Source organism: Palaemon carinicauda, chromosome 20 (genome assembly GCF_036898095.1).
Source record: "Palaemon carinicauda isolate YSFRI2023 chromosome 20, ASM3689809v2, whole genome shotgun sequence".
In the NCBI taxonomy this organism is placed as follows: Eukaryota; Metazoa; Arthropoda; class Malacostraca; order Decapoda; family Palaemonidae; genus Palaemon; species Palaemon carinicauda.
The window spans coordinates 39,328,666-39,346,409 of NC_090744.1; the positions used below are offsets into that span (position 1 = coordinate 39,328,666).

Genomic DNA, 17,744 nt, shown 5'->3' on the forward strand with positions numbered 1-17,744 from the left:
AGTTAAAAAACAAAGGCTATAGTCGAGCAACAATCAATTATTATTATTTGAGCTAAAAAGTATTGATGTTTATAGGTTAAGCAAAACATTGTACATATGTGAAAGTTTTTTTTTCAGTTTGGGCATGTGTATAAAACAAAACTAGAATGTTGCTGAAATAATCAAATTTGATGTGTGCAGCTAAATCTCTAAACAATGTCCATAAGCTTAGCCATTGAACCATACTATAGAAAACAAGCTAGTTGCATATGTAGATGATGCTACTATCTTTGCCTCAATTCCATCTCATGGATAATAATAATAAGAACTACTTAAAACTAACCTAGCCTGAAAGCTCAAGTATACAGGAAGTCACACCATGTTTCTTTATCATTCGAAAGAGTAGTTTCTGTGGTAAAGTTTCCCTGTCTTATTAATGAGGTAATTAGGGGTACCACAGGAGTTGGAGAACTATCAGATAAGATACAAGAAAGTAGACTGAGGTGGTATGCTCATGTCATGAGAAGAGATGAACAGTATATTGGGAGGAGAGTGATGGAAATGGAGGTACAGAGAACGAGAAGGAGAGGGAGACCAAAGGGAAGGTGGATGGACTGTATCAAGGATGACCTTCGATCAAAGGGATTAACCGGTGATGAAGTTTGGAACAGAGGTAGATGGAGAACGCTGGCCAGAAACATCGACCCCACATAGAAGTGGGAAAGGATGCAGACAAAGAAGATTTACTAAAAATAAAAACGAAACTTTTTCTGGTTAAGTCACCTGCTTCCTTCCCGTCGGTGAGGAAATGGAATCCTTCAAAACTCGGTCGATCCGCGAATTCTGGCCTTCCCAACGCTTCCTTCATCAACTTGTAGTCACAGATGTAGACCACTTTCATTCCGAATAACTCCGTTCTGCAACCCACGATTAAATAATATAATATAAGAAATGATAATAAGATATAATAATAGAACTACCATAATTTGCAATAATAGAAAATGCATGAATATTGAAATTTAACAGGGTATTTTTGACGATGAGATAGCCACATTATTATGATAACGAATGAACTGATATAAGAAATCGTTTGTCAGGTATGACTTTTAAAATCCAGATTTTATAAGCGACTACATCTAGAACCAGACACCTACACACACGATATACATATATATATATATATATATATATATATATATATATATATATATATATATATATATATATACATATACACACACACACACACACACACACATATATATATATATATATATATATATATATATATATATATATATATATATATATATATATATATCGGTACATGATATTTTTTAATAACAGCCATTTCCCACATCACGGAGCAGATCCAGAGAAAAAAGAACAAACAAATTGCAGCTACACCTGCCATATAACTGTTGAATCATGTATGTAACCCGTAAATGCATTGTATAAGAAAAAAAATTGTGTATATTGCAAGTACAAAAATGTAATATAAGAAGAGTTGACATTTATGCCATATGAAAACTTGACTCACCTGAAAATATCGCCATATTTCTTCTGGTAGTCGATGGCTTGCTCTAACTTCACAACCATGCCAGAGCCGAAGACTGGATACGTACGAGGACCTGAAATATTATCAATTCAACATCATCATCATCATCATCATCATCATCATATCCTCCTACACCTATTGACACAAATGACCTCGGTTAGATTTCGCCCGTCGCTTCATTGACTGACTAAATCCCTAGAGGATTCATTGGCTAGATTCATAAAATGATAGCCAGTTCCTTATAATGCGCACCAACCACCCGTTGAGATACTACCGCTAGTGAGTTATGGGGTCCTTTGACTGGCCAGACAGTACTGCATTGGATCCTTCTCTCTGGGTACGGTTCACTTCCCCTTTGCCTACACCTAGGCTACACATACACCGAAGAGTGTGGCCTATTCTTTAAAGATTCTCCTCTGTCCTCACACACCTGACAACACTGAGATTACGAACAATTCTTCTTCATCCAAGGGGTTAACTACTGCACCGTAATTGTTCAGTGGCTACTTTCCTCTTGGTAGGGGTAGAAGAGACTCTTTAGCTATGGTAAGCAGCTCTTCTAGGAGAAGGACACTCCATAATCAAACCATTGTTCTCTAGTCTTGGGTAGTGCCATAGCCTCTGTACCATGGTCTTCCCCTGTCTTGGGTTAGAGTTCTCTTGCTTGAGGGTACACTCGGGCACACTATTCTATCTAATTTAAAAAGTTAAAGTTGCAGGTTTAAGGTCTCCACTGAGACGATCTACATCATTCTCCTCGGGCGACCTATAAGCCAGCAGGGACTATCACTAGTCCCCTCTAACCTCCCCCCCCCCAGGCGTCACCCTGAGGAGTACCCCCCCCCCCCCCCCCCCGTAGAAGGTCTCACAGTATTCGCATCCTTGGCGGGGACCGAACTCAGGACCTCTGAAACAGAAGCCCGCGACGCTACCAACCTTATCTTCCTCTTGTTTTGTTAGTTTTTTATAGTTTATATAGGAAATATTTATTTCAATGTTGTTACTCTTCTTAAAAATTTTATTTTTCCTTGTTTCCTTTCCTCACTGGGCTATTTTCCCTGTTGAGGCCCCTGGGCTTATAACATCCTGCTTTTCCAACTAGGGTTGTAGCTTAGCAAGTAATAATAATAACTAAGGCAAGTGACCTCTACCTGTCCTTACTAATTCTAATATCATCCGCCAGGCGTCAGGAGTAAAAGCCAAGGAGACATTTTGCCAGTGACTTCTTCGAGATTTAGGGGGCCATTTCCACCACATCCAAAGTTCTCGTTACTCCTCCAGGTTGCTCATTGGATGGCAAATAGGGATTGCTAAGATATACCGCCTAGCACGGTATCAATTATTGAAACTAAATATTTATGTAATGTGTAACTGAAAGAGGGATTTCAATCAACTCGTACTTCCCTTTTGATGGATTGATTACTGAGATTTTTCAGGAATTATATTCCCATATTATGGATTCAAGCATATATTAAAAAATAGAGAGTTATGGGGTCCTTTGACTGGCCAGACAGTATTACATTGGGTCCTTCTCTCTGGTTACGGTTCACTTTCCCTTTGCCTACACATACACCGAATAGTCTGGCCTATTCTTTTCAAATTCTCCTCTGTCCTCATACACCTGACAACACTGAGATTACCAAACAATTCTTCTTCACCCAATGGATTAACTACTGCACTGTAATTGTCCAGTGGATACTTTCCTCTTGTTAAGGGTAGAAGAGACTCTTTAGCTATGGTGAGCAGCTCTTCTAGCAGAAGGATACTCCAAAATCAAACCATTGTTCTCTAGTTTTGGGTAGTGCCATAGCCTCTGTACTAAGGTCTTCCACTTCCTTGGGTTAGAGTTCTCTTGCTTGAGGGTACACTCGGGCACGCTGTTCTGTATTGTTTTTCTTCCTCTTGTTTTATTCACATTTTTATAGTTTATATAGGAGATATTTATTTCAATGTTGTTACTCTTCTTAAAAACTTTATTTTTCCTTGTCTCCTTTCCTCACTGGGCTATTTTCCCTGTTGGAGCCCCTGAGCTTATAGCATACTGCTTTTCCAACTAGGGTTGTAGCTTAGCAAATAATAATAATAATAATAATAATAATAATAATAATAATAATAATAGAGAATTTTAACCTACGGAAAGCCGATATTATTCATCAATTTTACCTTAAAATTGTATTCAATTACCGTAATTAATAACAATGACTAATACCTCTCTCTCTCTCTCTCTCTCTCTCTCTCTCTCTCTCTCTCTCTCTCTCTCTCTAAAATTAATTACTTACCTGGTGGTAACCCCTTCTGTCTCGTGAGCCAATGGCGAAGGAAGATGAAGAGGAGAAAGAGGAGAATTATCTCAATTATCATCGTTGTTGGTTATCCCGTCCTTCAAAACTGGAAGAGAAAATAATATAGTTAACTATTGGAAGCCATAACCAAGTTTTGTCAAGACAAGACATATACCAATCGTATTATTGTTGCATATTATGCAATTTTCCCTAATTGAGGGTTGTCCTACTCAGGAAGTTATTAAATAGCTCCTTGTACAGAAAAAACTGACGAAATCACTGTAGTCGTTGTCTTTATTATTATTATTATTAGTAGTAGTAGTAGTAGTAGTAGTAGTAGTAGTAGTATTGTTGTTGTTGTTGTTGTTACTTATAACGTGCCAACAATCCCATTTACTCACTGAGAATCTAAGCAGACAGTTAAATACACACCTGTGAAAAAGCTATATCAGGGAGGCGAGAACGACAGTGTTAATGGGCCATATAAAGTTATGATGGAATTCGATTTTAACTGATAACGAAGATAAGCTAAAACACACACACACACACACACACACGATAAGCTAAAACACACACACACACACGATAAGCTAAAACACACACACACACACACACACACACACTATTAGATAAAAAGAGCGACACACCTAGAAGCCTATCTGGACCGTGATCACAACACATTTGATTCTATTTTCATTCGTTGTATGTACTCAAAATCAACAGGAATTCAACTGCATTTTCATAATTGATTGTCAATTACAATTCCGAATAAACTCACCGAACACACAGTAAGATTAAGTTCGCCTTTTTCCAATCACTATAACAAAGCAAATAATAAATAACTTCATTTAACTGTAAATCTCGCGATGTGCTTTAAACTCTCTTAGAGAGAATCTGTGAGTGTCTGGCCACATTTGTTAACATCTTAGAGCCCTAGACTGTTCTGTCCCAGAGTTGCCAGGTTTCCAAATGAGAAAAGGCCAACGTCTGATCAACTGCAGCTTTAAAAGGCCAACCTAATAGTAGAGAAAAGAGAAAAGCCGAAAATATAACATTCAAGGCTAACCTATTTTTAAAAGGCCAAATTTAGGCATCTAGCACGAAAAATGCCAAATTTGGAGTTTTTTTTTTTTTCTTACCCGAAAAAGACCAACCTGGCAACCCTGTTCTGACCTACAAGGACTATCAGTGTTACCAGTGAGAACAATCAAAACTTACCCTCTCATAGAAACCTATTTTTTTTTTCAAACAAGTATCCAGTATAAAAGAAAGGTTATTTAAAGGAGAAAACTATTTTTATGCATATGCATTTATTGAGTATATATTTATTACCTACACTAACTTTATTATGCTAAACTGTTACCAAACTAGGTGGAATATCATACGTTTGGCACTAACTTACATGTAATGAGGTTGAAAGCAGTGCCAATGAGCTATATAATTTACAGTATGGGTATATATATTATTTATGGTGCATATTTTATTTTCTTATTAAATTTATAAGACTTTGCTATTAAAATCTGATGCTTATACCACAATAAATAAAAGCTAAATACCCGAATTAAAAAGCTAAAATGGGTCTATAGACATTAAATAATTAATTAGGGCTATTTTTCTTCAAATGCCGCTGTGCCTATTGTTATTATTATTATTATTATTATTACTTGCTAAGCTATAACCCTAGTTCGAAAAGCAGGATGCTATAAGCCCAAGGACTCCAACAGGGAAAATAGCTCAGTGTGGAAAGGAAATGAGGGAATATACTACAGGAGAAGTTTAAGAATAATAACATCAAAATAAATCTTCCATTTATGAACTAAAAAACTTAAAAATAACAAGAGGAAGAGAAAGAAGATAGAATAGTGTGCCCGAGTGTACCCTCAAGCAAGAGAACTCTACCCCAGACAGCGGAAAACCATGGTACAGAGGCTATAGCAATATCCAAGACTAGATAACAATGGTTTGATACTGGAGTGTCTTTTTCCTACAAGAGCTGCTTGCCGCAGCTAAAGAGTCTCTTCTACCCTTACCAACAGGAAAGTAGCCACTGGGCAACTACAGTACAGTAGTTAAACCCTTGGGCGAAGAAGAATTCTTTGGTGATCTCATTGTTGTTAGGTGTATGAGGACAGAGGAAAACGGGGAAAGAATAGGCCAGACTATTCAGTTTATGTGTAGGCAAAGGAAACATTATCCGTAACCAGAGAGAGGGATCCGGTGTAATACTGTGTGGCTACTTTACTTTTACTTTTAGGGGTTTATTTCTCGCCCTCCATCAGACACTAAGAGTCTGTTCAGGCGGGCCTTGGTGTGTGAAAATAATTTCTTTCCAGTTAATATTTTGCTCTGTATCTTTTCAGTTATTCGCTAGCATTTGTATTCAGGCTTAATAGTTTTCAGATCACTATTATAACACTTTCCAGAGATAAGTCTTCAGGTTTTTCTTAAAAGCTGCCACATTTTTGCTATTCTTGACATTAAATGGAAGGTCGTTGAAGAGTCTCGGTGTAGCATAACAAAACTTTCTTCCTCCTATTGCATGATTCACACTAATTTCGAATAGTCTATATGGGTCGTCAGCATGTCTAACTCTTACAGCAGCGCTAGCAGCTTGACGGTAGGGGACCAAGCAATCACGTTGATATCTAGGCTTATTACTTGTAAGTGCTTTGTAGTCAACAAACAAATCTTAAATTCAATTCTAGCCTTAACAGGTAACCAATGTAGATCGATCAGTGCAGGAGTTATTCTCTCCCGAGGTTTAATGCCTTTTATCAGTCTAGCCGCCCGGTTTTGCTCATTTTGAAGCTTTCTTAGTAGTGTATTGCGCAATTTATAGTACAGAGAATTGCAATAATCAAGCCTTGATATTACGTGACTCATCACAAAAAAAATTTTGTACTGGCCTCTGTTAAATATTTTCTAATAAATGTCATGTTTCTCAGGTGATAGTTACACACTTTCCCTGTGTTCACTATTTGATCCTTCATTGACTAATTACAATCTATCAGTACACCCAAATTTTTCACAACAGGCACAATCCTAACATCAGCGTCACCAATTTTTATACTTTGAAATAACTGGTAATTCTTCAAAGCCACCTTTGTGCCAAAAAACATACATTCTGTTTTATCATCATTTAATTTAAGCTTTTTCCTCTGCATCCATGATTTTATTTCAGTCATTATCTCATCAATTTTCTTCTTTGTATCTTGTGTTGTTGAAATTGAAAGGTAGAACTGAGTATCATCTGCATATAGTTTAAAGCCCACTTTTTGTTTTTTCAAGATGTGTGATAGGTCGATAGTATATATGTTGAACAAGATAGGGCCCAGAACACTACCCTGTGGTACACCTTTCATAAGAATTCTCTCACTGGATCGGTTTCCAGAAACTTCTACTATAGTTTTCCTGTTCGTTAAGTAGCTTCGCAAAAATTCCAGTGGTTCCTCACTCACTCCAATGGACTTTTAAGTCATCAAGTAAGTACTCGTGCACAACAGTATCAAAAGCAGCACTAAGATCTAACATAATCAAAATTCCACACTTTCCCTCATCAAGAAGACCTATCATATCATTCATTATTGAGCACAAGGTAGTTTCTGTAGAGTGATTAGCTCTGTAGGCTAGTCAAAGGAACTCTTTAGCAGTAGTATCCCAATGGGTGGCTTGGCTGGTGCCCTGACCAACCTACTACCTACAATTTGATCATTGCAGTGCTAAGTTGCCAATCAAAGCATGTCGGGAATTTCGAACTGATCATTCGAAAGTCTCTCCATTTAACTCCACACACGTTACGTTAAATTGAGGGAAGGCTGGAAGATCTCGCGGGCGTTGAGACGAATGACTATGGTCTAATACGCAACGGTATTAAGGCCTAAAACTTAACCACCTGGTAGGGAAGGAGCGGGTGTTAAAGAAATTGAGTATTTGTAATTTATGAATCACGAATGTAACGTCATTTTACTATACCACGATGAAAATGTCTTATGTATATGTTTAGAGCCAAGGACTCCCTAAGCTGGTGGACTACGGCAAATTATGGCCTCAGCCGAATCATTAAACTCCCACTTGTATTTAAAATAAGACTTTAACAGTTTCTCAGTCTTGTGGCAAATAAAGAAGCTTTAACCAACCCCTTATAAATTAATAAGGTAAGAATTCCCTCCCCTCTGCCAAGGACACTTTAGTCAGCGCGGGAAATCGGAGTTTTCGTCGGAGCTGCAGGAGCTCCGATCGTCCTCTTTGCCTAATATCCCCAGACCAAGTTGTCTATATTGTTACGTCTCTGCTCCTTGTATAACCAGGTCGGTTTCCCCATAGTTTTTTGTAAGTGTGATGTGAGTTTTGTATCTGTATATATTTCGGTGATCCTTGTGATTGGGGATCAGATTCATTCACTAAATTACGATAGAAAGCCTTGGTATGTGGTCTACTAAGGTATTTTGTTAAGATTGGGTGTATTTTGTTCTCTTTTTAAGTCCGATGTGGACTTAGTGTTCTGTGAGCACGTGTGATTGTTTCGAGTGAGATATTTCATTTATTAAGCAGTGTAAATGTTTTAATATGTTATTCCCTTTTCAAACAACTACTTTTGTAATAAAATTGTAAAGTGTAGCCGTATTTTGTTTGATTCCTGGACGGTTTTGGGAGACTTACCTCTTCAAGGTCTTGTTATCCGCCCTTAACATCGGGCTTAGAACTAATCATATAATTGTCGAAGTGAAAATCACGACAGAGAGCTGCATATATTTTCCATTGGTATAGAGTACCTGATGTTTATATAGGTACTCTACTTTGGTAATTAGACCATTTAGTGTTTAGTCTATCAATTTGTGGCATCAGTCTTTAGTGGTTTAACATGGGAAAGAATTGTTTCGTCTGCTATTGCCGAATGGCAACGGAATTGGGATGGCAAGGAAAATATTTACATTCATTACAGAGAACCAAATACTCGTATGAGTTTGTGTAATTTTTAATTGTTCCAAATTAAATTGAAGTTACCTCCATTCATCTAGTCACAATCCTTTTCATGTATTAGTTTATAATGAATATAATGGTATAATGAAAAAATAGTAAAATTTACTTAAACGTACGAAAAAGGTAAAAACAAACAAACTAGTATCGGGAGTGGAGTTTTTCTATTTCGCATCCATTTGTATCCAAAGGATACTTTCCTATCAAAACTGGTAACACTGTCATCAATTGCCAAGTTCCTGTACTGCCAGATAGCTCCATTGTGAACATATTATTGTCATACGGCGCCACTGTCACTGATTAACTAAACTCTAAAGGGAATGAGAGTATATTAACACACTATTCTCTCCTATTTCTCTTCCTCTTGTTTTGTTAAAGTGTTTATAGTTTATAAAGGAGATATTTATTCTAATATTACTCTTCTTAAAAATTTAATTTTCCGTTTCCTTTCCTCACTGGGCTATTTTCCATGTTGGAGCCCCTGGGCTTATTATAGCCTTGTACTTTTCCAACTAGGGTTGTTGCTTAGCAATTAATAATAATAATAATAATAATGATAATAATAAGAAGAAGAAGAAGAAGAAGAAGAAAGGTTTCGTCGGGAACCAGTTTTGTTAAATGTATACTTGTTACGGTGTTTCTTGTTATTGTGTTATTTAATTTTTTTTTCTTCTTTTTCTGTTATAGTTGACAGAAATGGTGTTCAGGTAAATTTGGGCACACTATCTTATCTTATCTCTCTTCCTCTGTTTTTTTATAAGTTTTTTAGAATCTATAAGTTGAAAGGTCTATTTTAATCATGTTACTGTTCTCAAGATATTTTATTTTTATTGTTCATTGCTTCTCGTATAGTTTATTTACTTATTTCCTTTCCTCACTGGGCTATTTTTCCTTGTGGAGCCCTTGGGCTTAAGATCATCTTGCTTTTTCAATTAGGAATGTTGTTTGGCTAGTTATAACAAATATAATAATACCAGCACGTGTGTTTTTGTGTATTTATGTGAAATCTGTCCACAATTAGGATCTAAGTAATAAAACAAATATCTCTTAAGTAGCCACTGTAAAATTGAATAAAATGAAAATAGTAATGTGTATTTATGAATGATATTATTAAACAAAAATGTAAAGAACACAACATTCAAAACAATAACTAGAAATATGGACACCCCCCCCCCAAACTTTGTTCTTGGAACTCCATCAAAGAGAAATGCTAAAGAGAAATTATATAGATAAAGAGAAGATATCGCTTGCGGCATAATGACATGTAATTTGAATGATTAAATAGCAAGTCATGATGACGAGAGAGAGAGAGAGAGAGAGAGAGAGAGAGAGAGAGAGAGAGAGAGAGAGAGAGAGAGGCGCATTAGTCATTGTACGGAATGACCTTTAGTCGGATGGTTGAAACAGTAGAACTTCAAAAGTTCAGGGTGGGAGCAAATGTTTTTATGTTGGACAGGCTGACATGAGTCTTTTTTATAGTTTATATATGACATATCTGTTTTGACGTTGTTACTTTAGGATGATTTAATGTTAATTTGTTCTCAATATTTATTTATTTCCTTATTTCCTTTCCTCACTAGGCTATTTTTCCCTATTGGAGCCCTCGGGCTTATAGCATCTTGCTTTTCCAACTAAGGTTGTAGCTTGGCTAATAATAATAATAATAATAATAATAATAATAATAATAATAATATGGTCTGTTTGCTTCTACTGCTGCACAGCGCGAAAAGGAAATAAAGAAAAAACCAGCATAGGTATATATGAAAAATAATTAACAAAATATGAAATTTATTAAGATAAATAACAAAATTAATAGGTCAGTTGTATATAAAATGGGAAACGAGACTTGTGTTAGTCTGGTCAACATAAAAGCATTTTGTATGGAGAAGGATACTCCAAAATCAAACCATTGTTCTCTAGTCTAGGTTAGTGCCGCCATAGCCTCTGTACCATGGTCTTCCACTTCCTTGGGTTAGAGTTCTCTTGCTTGAGGGTACACTCGGGCACGCTGTTCTGTCTTGTTTCTCTTCCTCTTGTTTTGTTCACGTTTTTATAGTTTATATAGATATTTATTTTAAAGTTGTTACTCTATTAAAAGATGTTTTATTTTTTCTTGTTTCCTTTCCTCACTGGACTATTTTCCCTGTTGGAGCCCCTGGCCTTATAGCATACTGCTTTTCCAACTAGGGTTGTAGCTTAGCAGGTAATAATAATAATAACTGGCCACAGCTGGAATAAACCTGCTAGAATACTTTGCATTATTGAGCCGCTGTCCTTTACCTACTTACAACCATACTTCGAGTTTTGTTATTGTTCAATTTCATGCCTCATAATTTGCACCATGCGTAAATTCAAGGTTGTGGTGGCCTATTGGATACGTCTCTGCCCAATAGTTTCTTGTAGTGTGACTAGTGTCTGCAACCTCACCATCCTTGTGAGCTAAGGATGCTGGTTTTTAGGGAGCATATACGTCTACCTGCTAAGTCATCAACAACCATTACCTGACTCTTCTTGGCCCTAGCTTGGGTGCAGAAGGGGCTCGGGGACTGATCGGTCTCTGCCATTCATGAGTGGCCTTAAATCTTTAAATCAGCACTCATACGTCTGCACTCAGGAGATGGAATTAATACAGAGTAGCATTTGTATCAACCTTGTTTCCGATGCCAAACCACATATGCGTATATAGTATGAAAAGTAACGGATTGTTTTTATTTTAGTTTCGAAACTTCTCTTTAAATTTCATATTTATTCAAACGCCTCATTTATGGGAAGTAATTAAGGTTTTTGTGTAGTAATAAATAAAAGCACAACGATTAAAAAATACAAAATTTATTCAGCTTCACGAATATTTACTTTCAGTCAAACCTAATTTTTCTTCTGTTATTTAAAGCAGTTAACTATGTTCCTGGTACAGAATTGATTTAGGGGAATATTGTAAATTATTAATAAGGCAATAATCATAACACCTAGACCTACTGACCAGCCCCAACGCTGCTGAACATTGTCAATTGAGGCATGACCTAAAAAGGTTAGCCTTTTGTGAATAGGCCTACCATCTACCAACATAGGTCCACGCCAGTTACTTTCTATGCCTAAAGATGGTGAATTTCTTTCTTCTACAGATAGAAAATCCAAATGAAAATGAAATTTTCTTGCCAATTTCATCTTTTATTATGAAAATACGATTAAATTCGATTAATTTAAATATGCGTAATTATTCTTTTACAAAGATATAGCACAAATGTAGCTATGAATTGTACAGTATTTGATATATATATATATATATATATATATATATATATATATATATATATATATATATTCTATTACAAAGATATAGCACAAATGTAGCTATGAACTTGTACAGAATTTAATATATATATATATATATATATATATATATATATATATATATATATATATATATATATAGGCTATATATATGTATGTATGTATGTATATATATATATATATATATATATATATGTATGTATGTATATATATATATATATATATATATATATATATATATATATATATTATTCTATTACAAAGATACAGCACAAATGTAGCTATGAACTTGTACAGTATTTAATATCTATATATATATATATATATATATATATATATATATATATATATATATATATATACATATATATATATATATATATATATATATATATACATATATATATACATATATATATATATATATATATATACATATATATATATATATATATATATATATATATATATATATATATAAATCAGCGTAAATTAAAATCAGTGTATCATTTAAAAATCCCTTTAAGCAAATTACTAAACGCATTGAATCAAACAAGCACAGCTCATGTATGCTACCCTTTCATATTATCTCATATAGCGACGTCTCTGGTCTCTCTCTCTCTCTCTCTCTCTCTCTCTCTCTCTCTCTCTCTCGTCATCATGACTTGCTATTTACCCGATCAAATTGCGTCATTTGAATATAATGCAAGCGACATCGCCTCTTGTAAATTCTTTTTTTTTTCGTATACATTTCATCTAATGCTATTCGTCTTCTCTATATTTGTTTGTTTCTGTTAGTACATTTGTTTGTTCGTGTGATACCTCATGACGTCGGGTTGTAGTTGTAAGACAGAAATTAGAAGAACTGTAGCCTACGTGACCCGTGCAAGCGACATCGCCTCTTGTAAATTCTTTTTTTTTTTTTTCTCGTATATATTTCATCTAATGCCATTCGTCTTCTCTATGTTTATGTTTGTTTTTGTTAGTACGTTTGTTTGTTTGTGTAATACCTCACGAGGTCAGGTTGTAGTTGTAAGACAGAAATTAGAAAAACTGTTGCCTACGTGACCCGTGTCTGTTCTTGTCCATATTTCTAATTACGGTATTAATTTGAATATTATGTCCATTACAACGTTGTTTGTATGTATCACTCATAAATACTATTTTTTTCTTTTTTTATACAAATATGCTGTGGTCATATAAAGAGATTTACCTAAATACTTATAGTTCCTCTTTAGTTTAGAAAGATTTTTGCTTAAACAAACACACATGTAGGCCTAGTTAAGTTTAAAAGTACCGTTTCAACCTGAAAATCTTTTCCATCAAACATAACAGAAAAAAAGGAAAATGAATAACAACATGACAAGTGAAAAAGAGCAAAACTTGTTTCGGACGATAAGCTTTGCCATGTCATGGTGTAGAATTCTAAGAAACCATTCTTAGTGAGGCAAAATACAGCAATGGTAATGATAGTAGATTTTATTTCAAGTATCTGGATGGCAAGACAATTGGGAGTAAGTGCTGAACAGCAAATTATTAAGTGTATAAAAAATAAACTGTTAAATACATTTAATGTAAATATTATTGGATATAAGAATCATGTTAAAAATATTTTCACAGATCAGTATGTTTCTAACTTAAAAACATATTTAGAAAAATAATAAAATATTTTTTTTTCATTATAATAGGTATTATAATGTATATACAAAAATTTAAAATATAATTTGTAAAGGAATATTTCTTTATAAAAGTAAAAAAAAATGTTGATAAAATGTAATTGTATTTTCATAATGAAAGATGAAAAAAAAGAATAATGAAAATGTCTTCTCATTGACCCCGGTCACTAGTTGATAGCAATATGTTCAATATGGAACTATCTGGCAACAAGACGTGAACTTGCCAGATGCTGTCACATGAATACCACTCTCTCTCTCTCTCTCTCTCTCTCTCTCTCTCTCTCTCTCTCTCTCTCTCTCTCTCTCTCTCTCTCTCTCTGTGTATAAGAGACTGAACAGTTAACTCGTTGTAATCATTCATACTACAGTGTCTCCTCAAGGCTTAAGCTGCTGAATCCCAAGACTCGCGTCGAAATCCAGGTATTTCTCTTTGCTTTGAAATGATTATTAGAAAAAAGTGTAAACGCAATCTGATTGTGTTTGGTGCGTTGTGGTTGATTCGGAATTGTAATTGACAAAAATAGAAATGAAAAAAAAAATGTAAATGTGGATGATTTTGGTTCATTTTAGATTAATATATCGACTGAAAATTAAATAGTGTTTTGTGATATTATTATTATTATTATTATTATTATTATTATTATTATTATTATTACTTGCTAAGATACAACCCTAATTGGAAAAGCAGTATGCTATAAGCCCAGAGGCTCCAACAGGGAAATAGCTCAGTTAGGAAAGGAAACAAATAAAAATAAAATATTTCAAGAAGAGCAACGAGATTAAAATAAATATCTCCTATATAAACTATAAAAACTTTAACAAAATAAGAGGAAGAGAATTAAGATAGAATAGTGTGCCCGAGTGTACCCTCAAGCAAGAGAACTCGAATCCAAGACAGTGGAAGACCATGGCACAAAGGCTATGGCACTATCCAAGATAAGAGTACAATGGTTTGATTTTGGAGTGTCCTTCTCCTAGAAGAGCTGCTTACCATAGCTAAAGAGCCTCTTCTACCCTTACAAAGAGAAAAGTGGCCACTGAATAATTACAGTGCAGTAAGAAGAATTGTTTGGTAATCTGCGTTGTCATGTGCATGAGGAGAGAAGTGGATGTGTAAGGAATAGGCCAGACTATTCGGTGTATGTGTTAGGCAAAGGGAAAATGAACCGTAACCAGAGAGAAGGATCCAATGTAGTACTGTCTGGCCAGTCAAAGGACCCCTTGACTCTCTACCGGTAGTATCTCATCGGGTGATTGGTGCCCTGGCCAACCTACTACCTAGGCTTAAATTGAATCACAAATATCTATTTTACAATTGTTATGATCCTGAAAAGAACAAAATTAAATGTAGAAAAATGTGATTTGTTTCCAGCTCGTGCTTTTCATTCAGTAAAAAAAAAACTTACATAAGGAATCATTATTATCATTAATATTATTATTATTATTACTAGCCAAGCTACAACCCTAGTTGGAAAAGCAAGATGCTATAAGCCCAAGGGCTCCAATAGGGAAAAATAGCCCACTGAGGAATGGAAATAAGGAAATAAATAAATGATGAGAACACATTAACAATAAATCATTCTAAAACAGTAACAACGTCAAAACAGATATGTCATATATAAACTATTAACAACGTCAAAAACAGATATGTCATATATAAACTCTAAAAAGACTTTGAACTTTTGAAGTGCTTCTGATTCAACTACCCGATTAGGAAGATCATTCCACAACTTGGTCACAGCTGGAATAAAACTTCTAGAATACTATGTAGTATTGAGCCTCATGATGGAGAAGGCCTGGTTATTAGAATTAACTGCCTGCCTTTTTAAAGGAACTTGTATGCATATGTGATCAATGCTTCTAATTGTGGATTTTATTTACCTAATAGTGTTTCCCTCTTTTATCGAATATTTCTCACTAGATAAATCGATACTATTATAGCATTATAAGATATATTTTCGTTCCAAATCGTCGTGTAATTAAAGTCCTCATTTTTTCTGACCGGTCGTGCTTTTTCACGGCTGGATATAATTAAGGATATTTAACTGCCCGTGTGAATGTTGAGAAGTTTTAAGTAATAATAATAATAATAATAATAATAATAATAATAATAACAGCTCTATTATTATTATTATTATTATTATTATATATAAATATATATTAATATATAATTATTACTAATATACATTATTATTATTGTTATTAATATTATTATTGATATATATTAATATATTAATTATTACTAATATATATTAATATATTAATTATTACTAATATATATTATTATTATTGTTATTATTATTATTATTATTATTATTATTATTAGTAGTAGTAGTAGTAGTAGTAGTAGTAGTAGTAGTAGTAGTAGTAGTAAAACTGTAACCGTTGTTAATAAAACAGAATATACTACGAGCCCAAGGACTACAATTGGGAAAGTAGCCCTGTTGTTAGTTAAGGAAACACGAGAATAGCAAATAAACTATATATAATTAATGAATAAAACATGTAAAATACTTATCTAAAGATAAGTACCAACGTTAAAATAGTCACATATAAATTATAAAACGAAACTGTCAACCTGCTCAACAAGAAAGAATTTACAAAAAGTTTAAACTTCTGAAGTTCCACCGAGTCGACTACCTGATAATACCACAATCTGTTCCCAGCTGGAATAAAACTTATAGAATACTGTGTAGTATGATGTAGAAAGCATGCTGTTAGAATTAACTGCATAGTTAGTGCTGCGAACAGGATGATACTGTCTGGGAACATCTGAATACAAAGGATGGTCAGAATTATGAAAAATCTTATGCATCAAAAAAAAAAGAAGAAAAAAAAACACTAGCTGAACCATGGAGCTAGGTATTAATATCTAGATATCAAGAGTAAGAATTCTAATAAACTGCAACTTTTTGTCAAACAAACTAAGATGGGAGTCAGCAGCTGAAAACTAGACAGCCAAACAACAGCGTACAGGAATTAAGATAGAATAAAAGAATTGAAACATTCCCTCATGAGAGACTGATCACCAAAAATCTTAGAGAGACTTTTTCATGAAGCCATTTTTCTGTAAATGAAGAAGAAACTGACCGAATGTGCTCTTCAAAGTTGATTTCCAATCAAGAATTTTAAATGATTTGCAGTCTTAGAGAATTTAAGAGACGAAGAGCAGACAATTAATGAAGAATGGTGTAAGATTAAGAACATATATCAGTCAGTTAGTAGTGAAGTTTTGGGACATGCAGTTACAAGGAGAAAACCATGGATATCAAATGATACTTGGGATACTATAAGAAGGATACAAAGAGAGAAATTAATTATTGAAAGTTTTCGAGGAAGTAATGGAAATTACAAGGTAGAGCATGCTAACTATTCCAGTATTGATAGTGAGATCAAAAGACTGGTTAGGCATGACTGGAGAGAATATATAGACAGGAAAGCAGATGAGGCTGACAAAGCTATGAATTCAGGGAGTGGCTATAGTGTAAAAATTGCTCATAGAGTTATTAATGAAATCTCCACTGGGGCAAAAAGAAAAAAAAAAGAAGCAGCATATACCCATCAAAAAGAGATGGATCTGTTATAACAACAAGAAGAAAGGCAACGTTGAATGGAACACTTTGGTTAGGTCATGAAAGGAGATATGAAGGGAATAATTTGATTGATATTCCTGAAGCTGATGAAGACCTCGATGTGCCCATGAATGAAAAAAAAAAACACTTCAAGAGATGGAAAGCCCGTAAATACGATGGAATAACTGCTGAGATAATACTGGACGAAAATGAAGTGGCTCTCAGAATACAATATTATTTTTTAGAATTGTAATGGAAGAAATCCTTTAATTAACTGAATAGTAATTCCCTTGACGATGATAGGATTTAATAAACGCGTTGGTTTTCATCTCATCAAAATGTTAGCCACACGTGGTTTGAGATTGTGTAGGATCGAGTGTGCGTACGCAGAGGTGTATAGAGCCGTAAT

At 34.3% G+C, this 17,744-nt stretch overlaps 1 protein-coding gene across 2 annotated transcripts in view; it reads right to left on the bottom strand.

Annotated features, from left to right (window-relative positions):
- Window positions 1-4,755, bottom strand: part of LOC137660291 (cytochrome P450 2L1-like) — a 26,467-nt gene extending 21,712 nt beyond the window's left edge. The window contains exons 1-4 of one of the 2 annotated variants that reach the window (XM_068395079.1): window positions 4,598-4,755; window positions 3,817-3,925; window positions 1,520-1,610; window positions 763-896 (exon numbers count right to left, since the gene is read on the bottom strand). In XM_068395079.1, coding sequence (XP_068251180.1) covers window positions 763-896; window positions 1,520-1,610; window positions 3,817-3,898 — 307 coding nt within the window. In that variant the 5' untranslated portion in view covers window positions 3,899-3,925; window positions 4,598-4,755. Of the gene's footprint in view, window positions 1-762; window positions 897-1,519; window positions 1,611-3,816; window positions 3,926-4,251; window positions 4,288-4,597 lie in introns of those variants that run through there. The other variant, XM_068395080.1, reaches the window with a different exon arrangement.
- Between the last annotated feature and the right edge of the window lie 12,989 nt (window positions 4,756-17,744).